Raw genomic sequence first — 19,562 nt, forward strand, 5'->3', positions numbered from 1 at the left:
ATATATATATATGTGGCAAAAGACAAACCAAAACTATATATGTATGTTCTTGTAAAACTAAAAATCAATTAATAGTCATTGTAATAACATCTCATGACTCTTTGTGCTGTAATTTGAAAAGTACAGTATAGATGATTAAGTGTTTACCACCAAGTTTTTAGCACTTGAACGTACGTATAAAACAAATAGCCCAAAATATATTTGATCTCTACGCAAAGTAACATGCAACTTTTGATAATTTAATTGGTTTGTCTCAGATATAAATTTATTTATTCAAGCTAGCTAGCTAGTTTACTTGAAATTGATTTAAGAATGAATCGAGTTTTGCACAGCAAAATCATCTTGTAACGATTATTGAACCAGTAACAATGTGATAAAACATTGTCATCTAATAATCTTTTAGTCTCTACATGGCCTTTAATCGTAAATAAACTCTAATAATCTCCTTCAAAACACTGCATAAGGTAGATTTTTCTCCTTTGTTTTTAAAGAAAAATCCTATAGGCATAATACCAAGATATATATGCAGAATATTCCTTGCTTCTTCTACACTATAGCCTAATAATTAATTTAATTTCCCTTTAGCTTTCCCTTGTGCCGGTCATTTTACATACACACAACAAGTATAAAAAATAGAGACTAAGAAGGATCAAGCCTCTTGAGTCGTGAACATGGCAATAGCAATGTTCTTTAATTATCTTTTATTTTTTAACAATACAAATGCTTCTTCCACTTGTTGTAAAAATCTCCATACAAATATACTTTAAATGGTGCATGCATCATGGCTTCAAAAGAGTCGCTCTAGATCGCGACTCTTTAATAATTTTTTCTTTTCTTTTCTTTCCTCAAAGTGTCGGAATATCATGTAATAACAATTTTTTGAGTCATTATTAGTGGCATTAAAAAGATATAGCATCTAGTAATAATATTTTTTTGACCATTTAGTGGCAGTGAAAAAGTGTTACTAATCCCAATATCACTATCATATCAAAGATTAATTGCTCAAAATATATTGGTGCGCTTCGAAAAAATTTATTTAATTGTAAAAGTGACTAAACCTTTAGTCGATGTTCATATAACCGTTGAATTTCACGCCCCAATTGCGCTATTGACTTTGAAATTAATGGTCTATCATTTTCATCATTTATAACTTTTTAATCAAGTACTTTGCCACGAAATTGTCAAAGCTTAGTAATTATGTCCTATATAATTGTAGTATATGTTCTAGTTAAACTTTTTGTTTTTTTTTAATCTAAAAAGTCAAGAAGAGTTATGGAATATTCCTCTACCAATATATAGATCGAATATGTTTAGGCATTATCTTTCGGTGCTTGCATAGTTGCATGTTTAATTTCCACATTTTGTGATGCTTCTCTTGCACGGCATCATAAAAAGCATAGAATGGAAATAATATATTAAGGTAAGTACGCTTATCACACGAAAAAGTGCCTCTTTAATTAGTGGGACTTGTAAAAAGGTTAAAATTTCTCAAAGCTACAACGACATAATAAATTATTTCAACATGTTCTAAAAGAGAAAAAGATTGATTGGTCGTTCAAATTTTGAACTTTTGAATTCAAATTCAATTCCTTTCTCAAAGTTCTAAGTTTCATGCATAATATTTTAACAATAATTCACTGGATTAATTTATCCACATGCTAGCTAGTACTGCTTAGCATATATTATGATTACATATCTATCAACAAAGATTAATTCTGGCTCAAATCAATAAAATTAAATGCAAATTAAGTATCTTGGATTGATGCACACAAGCTAATTAATGTGCTAATTGCAACCATGTCAAAAGAATCAACCAAATAAAAAAGTTTAAGTTAATAGATAGAGAAATTCATATACATTATCGAACATGACAGGATTATTATTCTTAATGTTGAACGATTTTTTGAAATAATGAAAACCAGTAATCAGTCATTAAGCACTACATTGTTGCCCTTGAAGGGGTTTTTTTGGGTATTTTTGAATTTTTAAAGTGAATTTATACAATCCGCTAATATGGGAATCCGTTTTATGATAAAATGGTCTAATCAATCACTCATCACATGCAGTATCAAATCTTAAAACAACATGAATGGTATTCGTATTGCTTCGATGCAGAGCTACGACGCAGCAGTGGCGGACATAACGATCACAGCTAACCGATCACATCTCGTGGACTTCACCCTGCCGTACATGGCGTCCGGGGTGTCGATGGTGGTGGCGGTGTGCGACGAACAGAGCAACAATTTTTGGGTCTTCATCAAGCCCTTGAAAGAGGACCTCTGGCTGGTTAGTGCCGCCTTCTTCGTCTTCACCGGTGTCATTGTGTGGTCTTTGGAGCACCGCATCAACGATGAATTCGGAGGGCCACCGCTGAACCAGCTCGGAACTGTCTTCTACTTCTCGCTCTCCACGCTCGTCTTCACTCACAGTTAGTTCATATTCTCCATCTCATTTCTCTCTATGTTACGAGAAATTATATCCTACATCTGGTGCATTCATATATACATCTCGTGCGCTACCAAGTTGTTTTTGACAATACGGCTTCCAAATCGACGATCGGCTCAATTTAGACTTGATCTACACTATTAAAAGTATTTGAAAACTAAATTTCATAGTTTTTCACTATTATTCGACCACTGATCAAAAGGTCTCAAAATTGACAATTTTAATGGACGATGTGATGCGTTTGTGAATTTAACGGTGTAAAACAATTCAAATCTAATAAAAATTTTATAGAAAATTCTCTTCACTATTTAGCGTAGGATCAGTACTTCTGATCTTAAATTCAAGCCTTTTATTATTATTTCTTATGAGATTTTTATTGTCAACCATTTATTTTTACGCTATTGTTTGATAGGTAAATAATATCGAAAAATCATAAAATTTAAATTTTCAAATACTTTTTATAATGTAGATTAAATCTAATGAAGTCGATCGTCGATTTAGAAGCTGCATTATCGAAAACAACTTGATAGTACGGAGGCCTCTGAACTAGTAATAGTATAGCAGCCGGACTCTCTATATATGTATGTATGTATATCTTACAATATACATTGAATGGTTGCAGAGGAGAATATGGTGAGCAACCTATCTAAGTTTGTTGTGGTGATATGGATATTCGTGGTGCTCATACTGCAATCAAGTTACACAGCCAGCCTGACTTCGATGCTCACCGTGCGACGGCTTAAGCCAGCTTTCGAAAGCTTCGACGACCTAAAGAACAGCGGCAAACACGTTGGATACCTTCAGAAGTCTTTTGTGAAGGAAGTTTTGCTGAACGAAGGTTTCGACGAGTCGAGACTCGTACCGTTTATGTCTCCTCAGCAGTACGAGGAAGCGCTCCTCAACGGCTCCGTCGCTGCTGTCGTCCACGAGACCCCGTATCTAAAGCTCGTCTTTCTCAAGAAGTACTGCAGTAACTACACCATGGTGGGACAATTGACTAAGACCGGCGGATTTGGCTTCGTAAGAATCTCTCTTTCGCGCACACTCTCTTTTATTGGTTAGGCGTTAGCCTTCTTGAAATTGTTGTTCTTGAGACCGGAGGATCTGCACTACACATGGCGTACGATTCTTAATCTTGATGTACGAATCAAACCTTCCTACATCGAGGTTACGATAACTCGCTTCACTTAAAATGCAAATCCATCAGTCTCAAGTTTCTTTATACATATATATATATATATATATATATATATATATATATATATATGATATATATAAAGAGAGAGAGAGAGAGAGAGAGAAGTTCTTTATATTAGAGTTGAGCTGGAATATGATGATAGCAAACAGTTTCTTTGCCACATATTTGTTTTCAATGATGGAGCCTCTAAATCGACGATCAGCATTGTGAAAATGATCTATACCACTTGAAGTATCTAGAAATTAAATTTCATACTTTTTCGATATTGGTTCTCTTCTCTATCAAGTGGTCCGAGCTAAAGAAGGTGCTACAAATGAAATATCCTCTAAAGATGATAATGGAATTTTGTAATCAAGATTGAGAGTATAGATCTTGTTCTAAATAGTTTAAAAAATTTTCTAATCAAAATTCAATTGATTTGGATAACTTTACACTGTTAAAAAAGAAAACGTTTCGTATTTACCATTAAAATTATAAATTTTGAAACCTTTTGATCATTAAATCCATGATGCATGTCGAAAAGATTTGAAATTTGGTTTCTGAATACTTCAAGTGGTATAAATCATATTCAACAGTGCCGATCGTCGATTTAGAGGCTCCATCATTGAAAACAAATAGGTGGTAACGGAATCCGTTTGCTATCGATAGTATGCTAGCTCAACTCCTTTTATATATACAATGACAAATTTACAAGATCTTTGATGCGAACAGGCATTTCCGAAAGGATCGCCGCTAGTCTCAGATCTCTCGAGAGCGATCCTCAACATAACGGAGAGCAACGAGGTCTCCGAGATTCAGAGAAAATGGTTCAGCGACGAATCTACCTGCCCGAGCCAAGACAACTCCTTATCATCCAACCAACTCGGCTTCCAAAGCTTCGCCGGGCTCTTCCTCGTCACCGGAACCACTTCTCTCTGCGCTTTCTTACTTCACTTAGCATCCTTCCTCTACAAAAACCGATACAAACTGCGAAACATTGCCTCTCAAAACTCTTTCATGCCGACGCTTCGCTTGACCGCTAAGCTCTTCGACGACAAGGATCTCTCAGCCCACACGTTCAAGAGGGCGCGACCGAAGGACGAATCGATAAAAGCGGAGAAAAGAGATACTAATGGTTCATCTTGTGAGCCAAACTCAGCTAGCCCCCTGAGTATGTCTAATTATACCTTCGAAGAAGCGCGAAGGACGCCGTCGGTAGAGCCCGCGAGCCCAATTGTGCTCGAAATCGAGCCCGCAAGCCCGATTGTGTATGAAATCGAGCCCACGAACCCAAGAATCCAATAAAGGAGACAACAATGCACACTACAGGAGATGAATGATATCAGTGTCTAGTATTAGAATCAGCTTAGGGTGATTGCTAAACCACACAATTAATGGAGGCCAAAATTATATTGGATATGAATACTTGTTATTAGGGTGTGTACAAATGGAAATATGTTAAAATATGAGATCTAATATGTATTCGTAAGTATTTGACGTCAATGTATTAAAACAAAATATATTTTAAACGATGTTTTATTCTAACGTTTTCAATATTTGGCATGTGCCGACATTATGATTAAACGTCGTCAGTAAATATATTGTTATCAAATGCTGATAAAAATTCTCCAACACTATATTAAAGTGTCGGTATATTTATGTCGACATGTTTAGTTAATAATTTTTTACTTGACGCTTTTACAAGCATCAGAGTTATTATTGCCGATGCTTGTAAAAGCGTCGCTAGTAATTATTTAATTAAAGTGTTTTTAACTACTAGATTTGTTGTAGTATAATAGCTAGCCCTAAAAAGTATCTTATTATTTGCTAATTAAGGCTTTAATGTTGTTGAATTGCTACTTTAATTAAAGAAAAATAAATATCATTAATTTTGTATTCAATTGAAGCGCATCGCAGGTTAATTCCAATTAAGGTTTGTTTGCTAACACATTTGATTATGTAAAATTTTGAATATTCTAGGGCCCTATTTCTTGAACATAAAAAGTAGGGAATCGAAGCCCCGTCCTAATAGTTTTTATTATTATTATTATTTTAGTATTATTCTTTGCTTTAAACTCTGTATTAAGTTTTTTTTTTTGAGAAAAAACTAGCATGCTACCCGCTTCATTCATTCAGGATATAAACTTAGCTATATGGGTGAGGCAACAAGGCCTCTGAAGAGATGAAAAGCAGGGTGAAGACGGAAAAAAAAAAAAAAAAATTCAGTATCTCTCCACAGGACGAAGTTTTCCCTACAGGGACGTCAACTGTTTAACTTTATAGCAACCACGGATTGGATCAGTCTGATTCCTCCTAAAGATCACACCATTTCTGGTCTCCCAAATGATCCACCAGCAGACTATTAGTCCAGATAAACTATCGCTCATGGACTGAGACCCCATCCGTATTAAGTTAAGCAAAAATTTCATACAACCACCATTTAGATAATATATATATATATAACGCTATTATGTAAACCTTACCCATCTATATATCTTAACAAAAGAATTCCACTAAGTCGTTCAGCTATATTAATAAATTGTAAAAAAATAAAATAAAATAAAAATAGGAGAATCTATCTTCTATTTACTTTTTCTCACTCCTCTCCTTAATTTTCAAAATACAAATGATCTATCATGTCAACATCATGCCAATCGGAGGAAACTTCCACAAGATATATTTCTGGTTTACCGTAAATACTTTTCGTATAATATTTCCTCGTGTTATATATATATATAAATTAATCAAAAATTTTCATATCATAAATATCGTTACATAAATAATAAATAAATAAGAATAATATTTTTAGAGATCAACCGTAGTATTATGAAACTAATAGATTGAAAACCTGAATATTATGTGCTTTTATTAATTCATAAAATGTATTGTAAACTTTCACAAAATTTACAAACACACCAATAATTAACCCTAATTAACCCAAAAGACATTTCGAAATATGCCAAAGCATTAGCAATTAGAAATTTAATTTTGATTATTCAATCTATATATCATTGTCTTATGTCTCCTTCCTCCTACTTTACATACTCTCTTTTTCTACCTGAGATTCGCACGTGCAAATAATTACATGGACATGAAGCAAACGCGTAGAAAAGGAATTAAGACCCATATCCATCAATTCCTACTTATCTAAGTCTCACAATCAACTATTTAAATATTTAAAAATTAGTTAAAAATTAGACCGTTGGAATTTTAGCGTAACGTTCTTAATTACATGGTGTTTACTTTCATTGGAGACGAATTTGATTCCACTCATGCATAAGCCCCACCAATTAATTAATAACACCTTTTCTTTCTTTTTTCAGATTATAAAAAGAGCAGTGAAGTGTCATCATCATATTCTTTGACATTAAAGTGGTAGTTAGTTAAACTAAATAATAATTAACATGTTTCAGGCGCACATAATTAACAACCACTACACAGCATAGTGTTTAGTTACCTTAGTGGTGTTTTAAGAGATTTAATTAAGAATTTGATCCTCTCTGATCTCGTTTAAAATGACGTCAAATGATCGATGCATCAGATGCAGATAATAATTTCTCTTTATTAATGCTGTTTCTTACCTTTGATGAGAAGCCTAAGATGGTGAATTTAACGATCTTTTCGCAGGATGATCATTATAAAATTTCTGACCCATTCCAGCTAAGTTTTTTAAGTAAGCTACGTATCACCAAATCGACATGTAGCCTAACTAAACTACTAGTGTTTATACTCAAATAGTGACAAAATATTCTTTTCCCAAGTAAATTTAAAAAATAATTCTTTTGCAAAAGGTTTAGGACATATGCTTAGTATCTCTTTGTACTCTTGCTAGTTCAAGAAACACTAGGGGTCAGCCCACCCAATTAATAACCTAATTACCAAGTCAACACATGCCACGTCAGCAATGGGAATGGTCAATGAAACTAAAACATCGACTTGGACCATGAATGGTCAACTCCATGAGAAAGTTCTCTTCGTTTTCCACGGATACATATATATTTAACAAAGCAAAACCATAATGTTGGAATAGTCCCTAAATAAGTTTCCGTCCACACATGAAGAGGATACCAATATCTCCTGCTCTTCTTCTTCTTCTTCTTCTTTCTCTTTTGCTCTTATCCCTTGTGACATGGTCGCAAAGCGCGGTTGTTCATGCCGGAGATCGTTCGAGGAGGGGCGAGAGCGCGACGTCACGTGTCGTCGATGTTGGCGTGATCTTGGACGCGAAAACGTGGATCGGGAACGTGAGCTGGACGTGCATGCAAATCGCCCTCGAAGATTTCGACAAAGCGCACACAGGTTACGGTACCAGGCTCTCACTTCACCTGCGAGATTCGGGTGGTGATGTAGTTACAACTGCAGCTGCAGGTACCTTAGCTTCTCTCTCAATTCCGAAAAATTTCCAATGTATTTTTTCCCATATTAATATATGGAAAAATTCTTCTAAAATTATATATAAATGGCATATATATATATATATATATATATATAGCATAGTAGCCTAGTTCTATATGAGTCCGGCTACTATGCTATTAATAGCACAAAGCACTTGGTGCTACCAAGTTTTCCGCCGTTAGATCTACCCTTGTGATCATTTTCACCCGTTAGATCATACTATTNTTCTCTTAATCTAATTCGAGCTGAGTCGGACTGATGTTTGCTCGCTTAATTGATGACTTTTATGGCTAACACAAAATATATAAGCTGAAATTAATGTTTATATATATATATATATATATATATATATATATATATATATATATATATATATATATATATATATATATATATATATATATATTGCAACAAAATATCTATTTAGGGGGAGTTTGTCCCACGCAAAGCAAAATAACGCACAAATGAAACCAGTAATATAGAAGCTTTAGATTGAAGTTTTGTGTTAATAAGAGATGTATATATAATTTGTAGGCGGGTGACATAATTGGGTCAGGTAGAGACTCAGATTAAACTTGTCAATAAAACTACTATTACTATATTTATTGATCTATCATATACAAAGTAAAAATAATGATTCCATTCAAGTAAAGTTACCTTTTGTGATAAATTAATTAATCTAAAAGTTTTAAGTACTTAAAAAGGCTTGGCTTCTAAGGGGACAAAACGATCAGTTGGGAGCTCCCCGACAAGCCCTCGTTAGGGAGCCCTGATTTGCTTTTATGTATTTGATTTATCTTCGTCTAAGAGTTCGTTCGGTATTTTTTAATGCTAAAATTTTTAAAAAATAAATATGATAAAAAAAATTATTATTTTATATAGAAATATAACTTATGTGTAATAATAAATTAGAGGCTGCTTAACGAGACATCGGTAAAAAAATACCTCACTAAAGTTTATTTTTCCTAGTGTAGGGAGGAATATTAAGTAAAAGGTGTTGACTCTCTAACCCCACTTTGGAGACGTGGATATGCACAAAAATCTAAAATTTTTTAAAGAAAATTTAAGATACTTTTGACCTTGTTGTAAGGTGTAATTAATATTATTAGATTGAATTGATTGGAAGTTATTTTTGTAAAAGGAGTATTACCCATATACTCAAAAATTGGTATAAATCTTACAATTAATCTATTCAATGGCTAATATTTCTATACTAGTCTTCTAAATTTTTTTTAATATTAAAAATAAAAAAAAAGGTGTCTAAAAATGTATAAGTAGCATTTCTCTTTTTAGAAAGTGAGAAAAGAAAACAAAAGTTCAACTAAGCCCATACAAAGACTCAAATTGGGTATCAGGTTTTGAAATTTGTTTTGTCCTTATATATAGACGGAAGATGTGCTAAATTGTATGAAACAGGAATTTGAATAAATAAGAGAAAATTAATTATACAAAAAAGTTTGGCGTGATTCGAGCTTAAAATCTTCTGCTCTGAGTTTGGAGCCTGGTGTAACTCAAATCCAAAAACTTTAATTTGCTCTTATACTATATTAAAAAAATAGCCATTTTTTTAAAGAGCTTAAGCTGGCAGAGAATATTATTGTTATATTCAAAACTTTTCATCATATTTGGCATAACTCAAATTCAAGATCTTATATCATATTAAATATGGTTAAACAACCTTTGTTCTTTAATAACTTAAACTAATAAAAAATAATATTTAATATTTGGGTTAATTTTATACAGCTCCTTGCAAATATAATGAATAACAAATATAACCCTACAAAGTTCAACTTTTATATGTTGTCTTTACAAAAGTTTTAATATTTTCAAATATGTTTTTCTGGTTTATTACTATTAGAAAATCATTAGAGAACTGTTTTTATTTGTGATGACAAATATAACCCTACAAAGTTCAACTTTTATATGTTGTCTTTACAAAAGTTTTAATATTTTCAAATATGTTTTTCTGGTTTATTACTATTAGAAAATCATTAGAGAACTGTTTTTATTTTTGTCATCACAAATATACCTCTCCAAAAATCATAACAGTATAATATTAGAGAAAAATTATCAAAAACTAATCAGGATTAAATATTTAATCTATGATGGATTAAAATTTTCTAACAGATTCTAAAGACAGAGATATATTTAAAAACATCAGAATTTTTATAAAGACAACATATAAAAGTTGAACTTTATAAAAATATATTTGTCCGTTCAGTGTATCTTGTATCCTGTATTAAATTAACCCCCTCTCTTTCTCTCTCTCTCTCTCTCTCTCTCACTCTCTCTCTCTCTCTCTCCCATTTCCCCTTTTCTCAGCAAGAGCTAATGCTATCAACAATCTCCCCCCTTTTTCTTCTTCCCCTACTGAAGCTCTTCTTCTCTTCCTTTCCACTGCTTCCTCCTACTATGAGGTTTTAGCAACTCAACTTTTTCATCTTGAAATGAATGAGAAACTGCTTCTTCTTTTTTTTTTTTCTAAAATCTTTTTTTCAACTTTTTATCTAGCTGGTATTGTTACTCATGTTTAGGCTAAGTTGGATTTTACCTCTAATACTGTAGAAAGGGTTGCTTCTATACATATGAATATAGTAGTGAACTTTTCATTGCAATGTTATATTCTAAAATTCCCACAAAAAGCAAACAATATCACAATATGCAAGTATTACTTTTGAACTTCTTTTTTTTCAATAATTTTTGAGTGCTCCTTATAAAATGGTTGATTGCATAGGCTTGTACATTACAAATTTTTAAATGTTCAGAGCAGAAGCAATTAGAAGTGTGTATTAATACAGTTCCAAAATCGACCGAATACGCAATCGAAACAACTAAATCTGCATAGAAGCAAAAAAAACAAACAATAAAATTACAGCAAGAACAGGATGGATAACTCTGCAGGCACTGTTTTTCGGATTATCGCCTGCGTGCGTAATTGCGGCTTCTTGATGCTTTACACATGCAAATGAGTGTCATAAACATGATTCATTGGTAATATTTCTTTGTTGTAATATTAGCTCCCGATCATCCAAATTGTTTCGGTTTAACACCTTGTCTTGTAATCAGGTTTCAAGTTACTGATATGGATTTGTAAAAATTTAGAGCATTTTTGTTTCGCATGCTAAATTTTCTTTCAAAATGCAGCTGTCGATCTAATGAAAAATGTCCGCGTGCAAGCAATTATCGGGCCGCAGACATCGACAGAGGCCAAGTTTATAGTGGAACTCGGAAACAGAACTCAGGTGCCCATCATATCATTTTCTGCGAAGAGCACATCTCTTTCGTCGCAGCAAACTCCGTATTTCATCCGTACCGCATGGAACGATTCTACGCAAGCGAAAGTGATTGCCTCCATAGTTCAAACCTTTGGTTGGCGGGAAGTCGTTCCGGTGTATGAGGACACCGACTATGGTAACGCAATGATCCCTTATCTTATTGATGCTTTGCAAGATGTCGGCGCTCACATGCTCCATAGGTGCAAGATTCCGCTTGAAGCTACTGATCAAGAAATCATCGCCACCCTCTTAAATTTGAAGTACAATTGGACCAGGGTTTTCGTCGTCCATATGTCGTATAATCTAGCATTTAAGTTTTTCAAGAAAGCAAAAGACCTCGGAATGATGGAATACAGCTATGTGTGGATGACGACGTACGGATTAACCGACATCGTCGACCTGATGGGTCCTCCTGCCGCTGAAGTCATGCAGGGTGTACTGGGTATAAAGCCTTATGTTCGAGAGACGGACAAGCTCCGAGACTTTAGAGTTAGATGGAGGAAAAGATATTGGCAAGAAAATCTCAATTCCTCGATAACTGAGCCTACCGTTTTCGGGCTATGGGCGTATGACACGGTGTGGGCGCTGGCGATCGCAGTGCACAACGCTCGCATTACCAGTTCGAGCTTTCGGAATTCTGACACGAGCAGCAGTTCGACTGATCTTACGAGGATCGGGCAATCTCAGACCGGAGAAAGACTTCGAGAAAAGATGTCGGAAGTCAATTTTTCTGGGATGGCCGGGAAATTCAGATTGATCGAAGGGCAGCTGCAGTCGGGTGCGTTCGAGATCGTTAATGTGGTAGGGAAGGGGAAGAGAAGGGTGGGGTTTTGGACTTCAGTGCATGGGGTTTCTAGATATATTGACAGGAAGGGTGACCTTAGAGTTCTCGTCTGGCCTGGGGGTAAAACAGATGCACCTAAGGGATGGCAGTGGCCGACAAATCGAACTCTCAAAATCGGCGTGCCCGCGAAACGTGGATTTGCTGAATTTGTGAGGCAGGATCCGGATGGAGTTTTTAGAGGGTATTGTATCGATGTATTCAAAGCTGCGCTTCATGAATTACCATACAATGTCAGCGTCACTTACGTGCTTTACGGGGATGGGCATGGAAATATGAACGGCACATACGATGAGCTTGTTTACCAGGTTTATCTCAAGGTTGGTTTGTATCTATGCACCTATCTTTTTTGATTGACGGTGTGAAATCAACTTACTATCTGAATCGTATACATCACAAATGCCTCAAAAACAGGAGTTAGATCTCGCATCATACATAAGCTTGACGAGCAATGTGGGACTATTGAAATGTCACATACTCCCTCTCTTTTTAGATCTTGATGTTTCTCTCAGCCCAATCACACACATAGCCCAAAATACTTGACACAGTTATTAGTCCTAGTGTGCCCTTTACATATAAGCCCCTCACATTATCCCATATTATCCAATGCAGGACTATTGGTATGTCACAATTAGTATGCCTAATGGCTGGTATAGATCCATATTTCAGTAGTAGAAGGCACAAAATGCATGGTGGCATAACTTCAGCATGTTATTTTGCTTGATTTCTTCTGTTACTGTTTACAGTATTGTGAAATTTTGGAGAATATTTGTACCATTGCAGTGTTTTAGATTACATATGCGGTTTTCAGGATGACAATGTCTCATAGTCCCACATGCTTTCTCATGGACTACTATATTTAAGATCATCGATCTTGAGTTCGTCATTTGGACCGGCAATTGAGCTCTATGTCCTGTTGGGGGATATATTGTTGATCATAGTAAATTGACTTTTATGTGGAATTTATTTGCAATTGTTTAGGACAGTATTCAATCAAACTTACATTTCCTAGTGTGATCAATCTGTTTTACTCTCTGTTTCGCTTCATTTACAAATTTGTGCCAACTACAGAATTTCGATGCCGTTGTGGGTGACATCACGATCATCGCCAACCGATCTCTTTATGTGGATTTCACTCTTCCCTATTCCGAATCCGGGGTTTCCATGGTGGTCCCAATCAAGGATCAGCGCCGCAAAGACGCGTGGACCTTCCTCAAGCCACTAACCGCCAATCTCTGGTTGGCAACTGGCGCCTTCTTCGTCTACACCGGTTTTGTAGTCTGGTTCATCGAGCACCGAAGCAACGAGGAATTCAGAGGAAGACCTGCGCAGCAACTCGGCTCAGTCTTCTACTTCTCTTTCTCCACACTCGTGTTCGCCCATAGAGAGAGAATAGTGAACAACTCATCAAGGTTTGTGATGATCATCTGGGTCTTCGTTGTGCTGATACTGCAGCAAAGCTACACCGCGAGCTTAACCTCGATTCTGACCGTGCAACAACTTCAGCCGACAGTGACCGATCTGGACCAACTGATTAGGAGCGGCAGCTACATCGGATATTTGAATGCGTCTTTCATGCCTGGTCTCTTGAGCCGGTTGAATGTTGATCAGTCGAAGCTAATAGCATACGACTCTCCTGCCGAATATAATGAGGGTCTGTCCAATGGGAGTGTGGCGGCTATTATTGATGAGATACCGTACCTTAGAGTGTTCCTTTCCAATTACAGCAACAACTACACCATGATCGGACCGATAGCTAAAGTCGACGGATTTGGATTTGTAAGTATAGACTCCCTCTCTCTCACTGTTCTAAATATGCTTCACATATACAGTCCCAGTTCTTTTATTGCATTGGATTTCTCAAAATCTCCAGATTCATCCAAAGTTGTTGTTCTTTTATTTCGACAGGCGTTCCCTATTGGTTCACCGCTGGTCCCGGATCTCAATAGGGCAATCCTCACCGTCACGGAGAGTAAGAAAATGACTGAATTCGAGAACACGTTATACGGGAACAGAACTTGCTCGGACAATGAAGATAGTACAGCAACTTCTTCCAGCAGCCTCACTTTCAACAGCTTCTGGGGTCTGTTCCTCATCACCGGAGCGTCCTCCGTATCCGCGCTGATTCTATCTATTATTTTCTTCGCTCTTCAGCACCGCTGTATATTGAGAGATCGGTACTTGGAGAAATCTTTTCTGCAAAGGTTGGCTCTGTTTCTCAAGCTCTACTATGAGTTTGAAACTTCGTCTCAGAATCGCCAAAAGGAGGAGGAACCGACGGTACCGCAGTTATTGGGAGCTAACAACATGGCTTCGCCTCGCGTAGATAACAGACCGGAGAGCCCGTTAAGCTTCTCTAACCACACGCAGCGACAATTTGATTCTGATAGTGATTTAGGGACTCTGACAGGAGGAGAATCAGAAGCAGAAGCTGAAGCTGAAGCTGAAGCTGAAGTTGATACAGAAGGCGGCGACACGCCTGGAAGGGAAATCACAAGTCAAGTCCCGGACCCTCCATCATTTGCAGACATGCTCAGTGAAAGCGATCGATAGATTCCTATCTCTCTGGCCTGCTCGAAACTTAAAGCCAAGATGCGTAAAGGACATTATGTAGGAAGACTGTATCATATAGTTCCTCGGATAATCGAAAATTGGGCTAAGACATGTAACTTTTTGTTCTCAGATGATTTTCCTAAACATCTGTTTGTCTGCTGTGTATTATTAATATCACCCTGCCAGATTTATAAGTATTCGGCGACATATTCGCAATTTTAAGGGTACTGTGATGTGGCCAATTTGGCGTTAGAATTTCTGAAAAAATGCGACTTAACTAAGTCGAGTTGACAATCCTGTTGAGTTCGATAATTTTTACAATCGGTGTGAGAAATCTTTAAACGGCCACAACTTTTCGCTCGAGAATCTGATTTCAGCGTGCAACTCAAATTCGGAAAACACTTTTCGAGTTCTAAGCGTTGAATCGTGAAACCATTCTGTCCGAGTTTGGGACCCAGATTTAATTGTTTCGGTCTCCAATTTTGCATTTTTAGATTATTTTCAAAAATTTTTGTATTTTTTCTATTTTTAGTTTGATTATTTGATTATTTTCTTATCCGAGAAGGTTTAGAGATATATTATGATTTACTATCTTCGTCTAATAGGAGTCAGGTGTCGCCTATACATATAAGCATGACATTCAGATATTACGAGCAGAGTTTTTAGAATTGATTAATAAGACTTTCATCTTTGTCGAAGAATTGGTTCTTCATGTATCATCTCTTTTCGTTCTTATGCTTCTTTCCTCTCAACGCTGTTTAGGCCTGCGTCATGCTGAAACATTTAATTGCACTAGAACTTAATTCTCATCGGATCCGATTTTGAGGATACAAACCCACAATTTTGTGCCTGATTTAAATCAGATTATTTGTTGCTGTTCATTGGCACCATTACACACGGAAATCACCATTTTAACTCTTAATGTTGGAAGGAGAGGAGTATTAAACTAAAAATTTTATTAAATATTTTTGAACTAAATTTCGGTGGTGGATTAATTTTCCACACGTTTACACCAGTTTATATATAGGCATAAATCAAAATCCTAATAGTAATAATTGAACAAGATTTAAACTTATCTCTTATGTCTAACCAATAAAATATTTAGAGATAAACTTGACAGAAATAAATCTAAACTTATCAAAAATATTGGGTTACTTATCAACACTTAATTCCATGATTTTGTCACCATTATTTTTTCTCCTAGTGAGCTTTTTGTCTTGCAAAGATGCTCTTTTACCTATTACAAAATACAAATGCATACATATTGTAAAATCAAGTGCATGTTAAATAAAATTTTTTTATTTAAGAAACAGAGGAGTGTTTGGTTCCTTGGAAGAGTCAGGGAAAAAAGTTCTTCATCGAAAACATTATTTTTCGGAGTTTTTATTTTTCGGATAAAAAATTTAGAGAACGAAAACACTATTTTTCTATTTATTAGAAAAAATAGTTTTTCTAAAAATCAAATGAATGAAAAATATTTTTTCAGCTAAAAAATTGTTTTTGGTATATTTTTCGAAGAATCAAACACACATGTTGAACATTTGCAATGCAATTCCAAATTAGGCCTCACATCTCTTGTTCACACTTTAATATTTTTCTTGCAACCTCTCTTTTACTTTTTTAAGATCAAAGCATCTAATTGTTTCTATTGTAATGAAATGTCCTTCTCTTATTTCTTTTTTTGTTGCAATTTTTTTTTTTATTGGTTTCTAAGTCAAGTATTTTAACTTGTTTTTATATAATTTATAAAGTCAAACAATGAAGATGTCAATTTCTTGGTTGGTTGAAGAAATTGAATTTCTTCAACCAACCAAGAAATTGGAAAGTGGTTTCTATTCACACACTTTTGATTCGGTTTGACTATCTCATTTAGATATAAAAAAATTGAAAAAAAATCTCTTAATAAACTCCAAATTAAATCTTTTAATCATGCTTTGTCATTCCCTACCCAATAGCCTAATTGTCAAAAAACTATATATATATTCCCTTTGACCTCTCTCTCTCTCTCTCTCTCTCTCTACTATCGATAGCACCAAGGATTTGGTGCTATCGAGTTTTTCACCGTTAGATTTAAGCCTTTGATTATTTTTACCCGGTAAATTATACTATTCAACCAACCACTCACTCAACGCTAGGGAGTCCACATTATTTTAACCATTCATTTCTCAATCCAAAGGCTAAAAAATAAATAGCACCAATATATAGCTTAGTACTATTGATAGTATTTCAGCCTAGTTCTATATATATATATACATATAAGAATATCCAAAATTTATAGACGAAGATAGTACAAAAGATGGAAGTGAATTTATTCTCTAATTAAATAATACAAATACTCTATCAAACCTTATTAATTATTTTCCTTATATACACTACTGGGGTTTAGCACTATGATGTGTCTACTACTTTAGTTCCATCTCTTTCACTTATTAGTTATTTAATTAGTGTGACAATTGTTAACATAAACATAGTGTAAATGTGTATGAATTAAGTGAGATCAAGACCTTGCTTTTTGACTTTTGACAAATATATATATTCAACATCCAAAAGCAAACAAAAAAATTAATTAAAGGTATTCCATTTTGTACTATAGTGAAAAAAAAAGGAGAAAATATATTAATTAATAACAAAATTGCTGGTACTTTTTTCAATTGCACTAAACATGACCTAATTAATGTCAATTGAAAGAGAAAAAGTACATGATCTAGATTAAGGAATTATTAATGTAATACCAGTATAATTTTTTTCGTAATATTACATAAGTGATCGATCAAATTATTTATTTTCTTTGTACTTTCTTATCATGTCAATATAATTTACGCGACGCTTTGCTAATTAACTATGAAAACACACGAAATACTTTTTACCGTGTCTACGTAACGTACTACATGCGATCCAAATCAAGGTCTTTAGTAGTGTGCTTAATTAGGGTCTAAGTTAGAGTTTAATTTCCAAAGAGCATGGAAGAAGAAGACCAAGTCATCATTTGAGTTACTATCACCATCAATTTTATTCTCTCCTAAACATTTTCTAAGAAACTCCTTTAGGGTGCGTTTGGTTCGCGTTATCTTTTAAAGATTTCTAGTAATCCAATGGGAATAAAAAAATATGACGGTGTTTGGCTAAACTCGCTAAGTAATCTAGTTGGTAATATTAGATTCACTTGGGAATAAGATTCACCCCAAAGTACTAATCTCATTCCCTTGAGGGAGGGTGGGTATCCTCATATTAATGGATTGGGGTAATCATAATATGTCTAATCTCTTTCTTTCTTCCTATCCGCCGGCTAATTGATATTATTTTTCTTTACACTCTAACCTTATATCTCTCTCTAAACTTATTTTTCTCTCTAAAATTCAACTTTTTTTTCTCTCTCTAAACAAAGCTTTCTCTCTCTCTCTCTCTTTCTAAAATTTCAACTCTCTCACTTCCTTTAATTTCGACTATATTTTTCTTTTTATTTTTTTAATTATGCTCTCTCTCTCTAACTTATAACTCTCTCTTCCTTTTTTCTAAAAAAATATTGAAACTTTTGATAACATTATTTAAAATTAAATTAATTAATTAATTAATTAATTGTATATTTTTTGTAATGTTAAATAACATGGCTAATTAATATTACCGTGCGAACCAAACACAGGAATTCCACATTCTTAGTAATAGGATGAATAGGGATAAGATTTTCGGATATCTTTTATTCCTAGTAATCTTTCATAATGCGAACCAAACGCACCCTTAAATTAATTCATTATGGTAATTATTTATATCTTTTCAGAAACAATTACTCTAATGTAGTTTGACTTTTTTTGCTGGAATTTGCACTGAAACTATCCATTGCTTTAAGCCATTTTACTTGGGTCGACTTAATTAATTAATCACAATTATAGCTAAGATGTGGCGCGCCTTGATTAATTAATTCCTAAAGTTCCATAGATCCATAAACTATCTCATATTAATTTGCAAATAGTAATTTTTATCCTTATTTATTCCAACTATCATTAATATATTATTAATATATAATAGAGCAATGTGATCTGTACATCTACATGAGTGTAAGATTTATACTCTAGCCATTCATAAGTTAAAATTTTTTCATTTATTTTATCCACTTTTCTTTAATGCTAAAATTCAAAAACAATTTTTCTTAAGTTCTAAAATCATGGGACGTAAGATTTATACTTGTTAAATAATACGAAACAACTATTATTTTCTATTTGCCTTTATTTGTCTTTTTTTATTTTGGTTGCCTTCAATATTTTCCAAGGCCGTGTTGCCTCAACCCTTGTAGCTAAATTCGACTGCTAAATGAATGAAGCCTATAGCGTGCTATCTTTCTCTCTCTCTCTCTAAAAAAAAAAAAAAAAAAAAAAAAAACCATTATTTTCTAATAGCTTAAGATCTTAAATTAAATAAGAAAAAAACAAACCAGGCTAAGAGACCGACTGTTTCTAACGCAAGTGGTAAAGGACTTAATGGTTGGTACTCAAGGTTCTAAGTTTGAAACTTAATTAATTCATATTTTAGCTAAGTTTATTTTTTAAAAAAATAAATTTAAGAAATAAAACCCTTGTTTAATTAGACACATATCCTCTATAGTAAACTATTACAACAACAACAACAAAAAAACACTTGAGGAGATACTACTGGAGCACCAACCCTCATATTCCAAAAAAAATAAATGAAAATAAAAATAAGATCCAAAAGTCAAAGTAAACGGAAAACACTATTCCAACCGCGGGCCTCTGCATAACACTTCAAACATCCAAACCTATACATAAATACAGCATATATATATATATATATATATATATAGAGTCTAGCTACTATACTTTTATGAGTATAGAGTCTATTGTACTCATAAGTTTTTGGCCGTTAT

The 19,562-nt window shown here is 34.2% G+C and overlaps 2 protein-coding genes across 2 annotated transcripts in view; both read left to right on the forward strand.

Annotated features, from left to right (window-relative positions):
* The window catches only part of LOC109706853 (glutamate receptor 2.8-like), a 9,259-nt gene extending 4,095 nt beyond the window's left edge, over positions 1-5,164 (forward strand). Inside the window, exons 3-5 of the mRNA XM_020227865.1 lie at positions 2,116-2,428; positions 3,068-3,465; positions 4,355-5,164. Coding sequence (XP_020083454.1) covers positions 2,116-2,428; positions 3,068-3,465; positions 4,355-4,927 — 1,284 coding nt within the window. The 3' untranslated portion in view covers positions 4,928-5,164. The remainder of the gene's footprint in view (positions 1-2,115; positions 2,429-3,067; positions 3,466-4,354) is intronic.
* Positions 7,678-14,886, forward strand: LOC109706855 (glutamate receptor 2.7-like). Its single transcript, XM_020227867.1, has 4 exons — positions 7,678-7,990; positions 11,162-12,453; positions 13,205-13,912; positions 14,042-14,886. The coding sequence occupies exons 1-4, from the start codon at positions 7,678-7,680 to the stop codon at positions 14,684-14,686; spliced, it is 2,958 nt and encodes a 985-aa protein (XP_020083456.1). The 3' UTR covers positions 14,687-14,886.

This window comes from Ananas comosus, linkage group 2, assembly GCF_001540865.1.
Source record: "Ananas comosus cultivar F153 linkage group 2, ASM154086v1, whole genome shotgun sequence".
NCBI classification, from domain to species: Eukaryota; Viridiplantae; Streptophyta; class Magnoliopsida; order Poales; family Bromeliaceae; genus Ananas; species Ananas comosus.

What these genes read in the sequence shown, in the direction of transcription:
- LOC109706855 (XM_020227867.1), top strand. Translation starts at nt 7,678, where the DNA reads ATGAAGAGGATACCAATATCTCCTGCTCTTCTTCTTCTTCTTCTTCTT. An exon ending in AGTTACAACTGCAGCTGCAG is followed by an intron (nt 7,991 to 11,161) that starts GTACCTTAGCTT and finishes TTCAAAATGCAG; the next exon opens with CTGTCGATCTAATGAAAAAT. An exon ending in AAGTCGACGGATTTGGATTT is followed by an intron (nt 13,913 to 14,041) that starts GTAAGTATAGAC and finishes TTATTTCGACAG; the next exon opens with GCGTTCCCTATTGGTTCACC.